Source organism: Penaeus vannamei, chromosome 6 (genome assembly GCF_042767895.1).
Source record: "Penaeus vannamei isolate JL-2024 chromosome 6, ASM4276789v1, whole genome shotgun sequence".
NCBI classification, from domain to species: domain Eukaryota; kingdom Metazoa; phylum Arthropoda; class Malacostraca; order Decapoda; family Penaeidae; genus Penaeus; species Penaeus vannamei.
This window is the reverse complement of record NC_091554.1, coordinates 29,549,563-29,552,062: the sequence shown is the minus strand read 5'-3', so window position 1 is coordinate 29,552,062 and position 2,500 is coordinate 29,549,563. Positions and strand designations below refer to the sequence as shown.

At 38.8% G+C, this 2,500-nt stretch overlaps 1 protein-coding gene across 5 annotated transcripts in view; it reads right to left on the bottom strand.

Moving 5' to 3' along the window:
- Positions 1 to 2,500, bottom strand: part of LOC113811896 (uncharacterized) — a 24,906-nt gene that overhangs the window by 21,338 nt on the left and 1,068 nt on the right. For 4 of the 5 annotated variants that reach the window (XM_070122811.1, XM_070122813.1, XM_070122812.1 and 1 more), the window contains exon 2: positions 1,091 to 1,323. The exons of the other annotated variant lie outside the window; for it this stretch is intronic. In XM_070122811.1, the coding sequence (XP_069978912.1) occupies positions 1,091 to 1,323 (233 nt within the window). The remainder of the gene's footprint in view (positions 1 to 1,090; positions 1,324 to 2,500) is intronic. 5 annotated transcript variants of the gene reach the window in all.

Here is a 2,500-nt window from a genome sequence, read left to right as displayed (position 1 = left end):
ACAAACTCTAAAAGAGCGAACATTCATTGCATGGGTACGACACAGAGTGCCGAGTGCATTGCAAGTGTGCATGTATTACTACACAGAGGTAAGGTAGGTACACCCCAAAAAGCACAACACAAAAAAATACCGATGCCCCTCCACTCGCGAATGGATGTGGGCCTGCGCCACAGGTGCAGACAAGAAATAGCTCAGGAATAATCCGATGAAACTTCACCACCGCTGTAGTCTTGTAGTGAGTCCATTATGTACAATATATTGAATGCAGAGAATGCTGTGATCGTGTTCTGGAATTGACGTCACACATCCAGGTTCCGGATTTTCGCAGGAAAATATAACTTGACTTCAGGAAATCAAAATAAATCAATTTTGGGGAATTATTTTCAGATTTCCTTTTTTTACTCTTATTAGTGAGATGGTTTGCGAGCTAATTCTCCCTTTTTAAAATTTTCAGTTGTTACTTCACATAAGCCCTTTAAATCTGAAATAAAACATTCAACAGGAACTAAGGAAGTACAGACATTAAGAAATTTCTCCCAAGTAATTTGCTTCTGTCAACAATAATGTGTAGCGAAAATGGTAGGGAGAGAATGTTGTGGATTAAAAATGTCAAGCTGTACCTGACAAACGCAAAACATAAGTGTCAAGTGACTATGAATAGAGTTGATAATCAACACTGCTGATACAAAATTTTCACTAATTGAATATCTATTATTGCCATTGGTAAATCTTGACAGTATGGATGCACTTATCACAGACTAAGTACCTAACTCCATATTACAAAATCTACTTAACAATCTAAGTTGCCATGACTGAGAGCCTCCAAGCACACCCCAGGAAATATTGTCTTCACCTCAGTATTGAGTGGACTTAGTCTGTGAGAAGTGCTTTTAGTCTTCCACTAGAGTATCATCGTCAATTTGCCCTAGCTCTGTGCACCCATACCATAAAGATTAAACCCGTTATTTTTAGTCAGCATATTCATCAATATCCTAAAGCACAGATATAAAACATATTAATATGCCAAGCTGAAATTAAGAATCTTCAAATAACACAGACAGAAAAAGGGGGTTCAAACTAAAAAGCTTACCAGCAATTTTGCAGTCACATATAGAACAATAATCTTCTTATAGAAAATTATGCATTTATGAAGTGGCTTGAACTGTAACAAGTCTGTCAAGAGTTTAAGGATGGTCTCTAACTTTGCACTTGTTTTCCACTTTTTCTTGTTCAAAAGAATCTGAAGACGCCTCAAGTACAGTAGATATCCAGAACAAGGTACATCTGGCATCTTATTTCTTTTTATGAATTCTGTTTCAATACCTGCAATATAAATGAAAGTACATTTACAATCACAGAGTAAAATTTGGACATGCAAAAATCAAGGGTGAAACAAAGAAACTTTTGACAAGACAGTGCTTGTAAACTTCCGAACACTTTACCACTAAGAAGGAACGAATTCAAACTCTATCTTGAAGTATTATATATGGTGGATATTTGCCTGCATTTGCCAATAAATCATTTGACAGCGCCACTGCCATAGTGGTAGTATTATTTGGTCCTCCACTAGCTCTCATATGACCTCAATATAATGCCCATTCAAGTAAGGTTATATAGATAGGCAAAATTGGAAATAACATGTAACATCTATAGCATTTCCTTTGCTAACTAATAACATAGATACTAGAGAGGGAAAAAAATTCAAAATTCCAAGTGCTCCAAATTCCAGGCAGGGGGGTGCCACACTCCAAACCCCACCCAGAAAAGCAATGAATCCTCCAAATACTCATGGCAGGAGAGAGCTTTTGACCACCATGCGAGAGCAGTGTTGCCAAGTCTGCCTGAGACTCTCTCCTGTCATGAATATGTGGAGGATATTTTGTTTTCCATGGCAGGGGTTGGGGGACAGCAGTCTCCATGGGGAGGTCGTAGGAGGCACAGGAACCCCAGACTGTAGAGTTTGGTCTTAGTTCTAGGGTAACTTTCCTCTCAGGTTTAGTTCTTTTTTAAAACATCTTCCACGCATAAAATTCTTTTGACCTTTCCATGCACCTGTTTCATTATATGTCCACAGATCCGTCCATGCAAAGGAAGACAAAAAGATGTTTTCCGCGCATTAAAAAATGTAAAATACTCTACAGTCTGGCAAGTCCCTGCATTAGACAATCTAGTGACTGATTCTGTGTAGAATATTCACATTTTACCCTGTAATTTCCCTGGTACCTTTCATACTCCCCCATGCTATTGAGGCCAAGCTTGTCACTAATAGAGAGTTGGGGGGGGGGGGAGGGTTCCGCACAATGATACCTGCGTATTTGCATTATAGATGGTGAAAAGACACATATTGTCACAATCCATTAGGCAGATGTATTAGAAAAATTTATTATATTATTTGCTTGTTTTCAAAACCTGGCCTATTCCCCAGTTATACTTCATGCTGCGTTCGGAATTGCTCGTCTTGCTCGTCCAAACATCTTGTCCAGGACCAGCAGGACAAGTG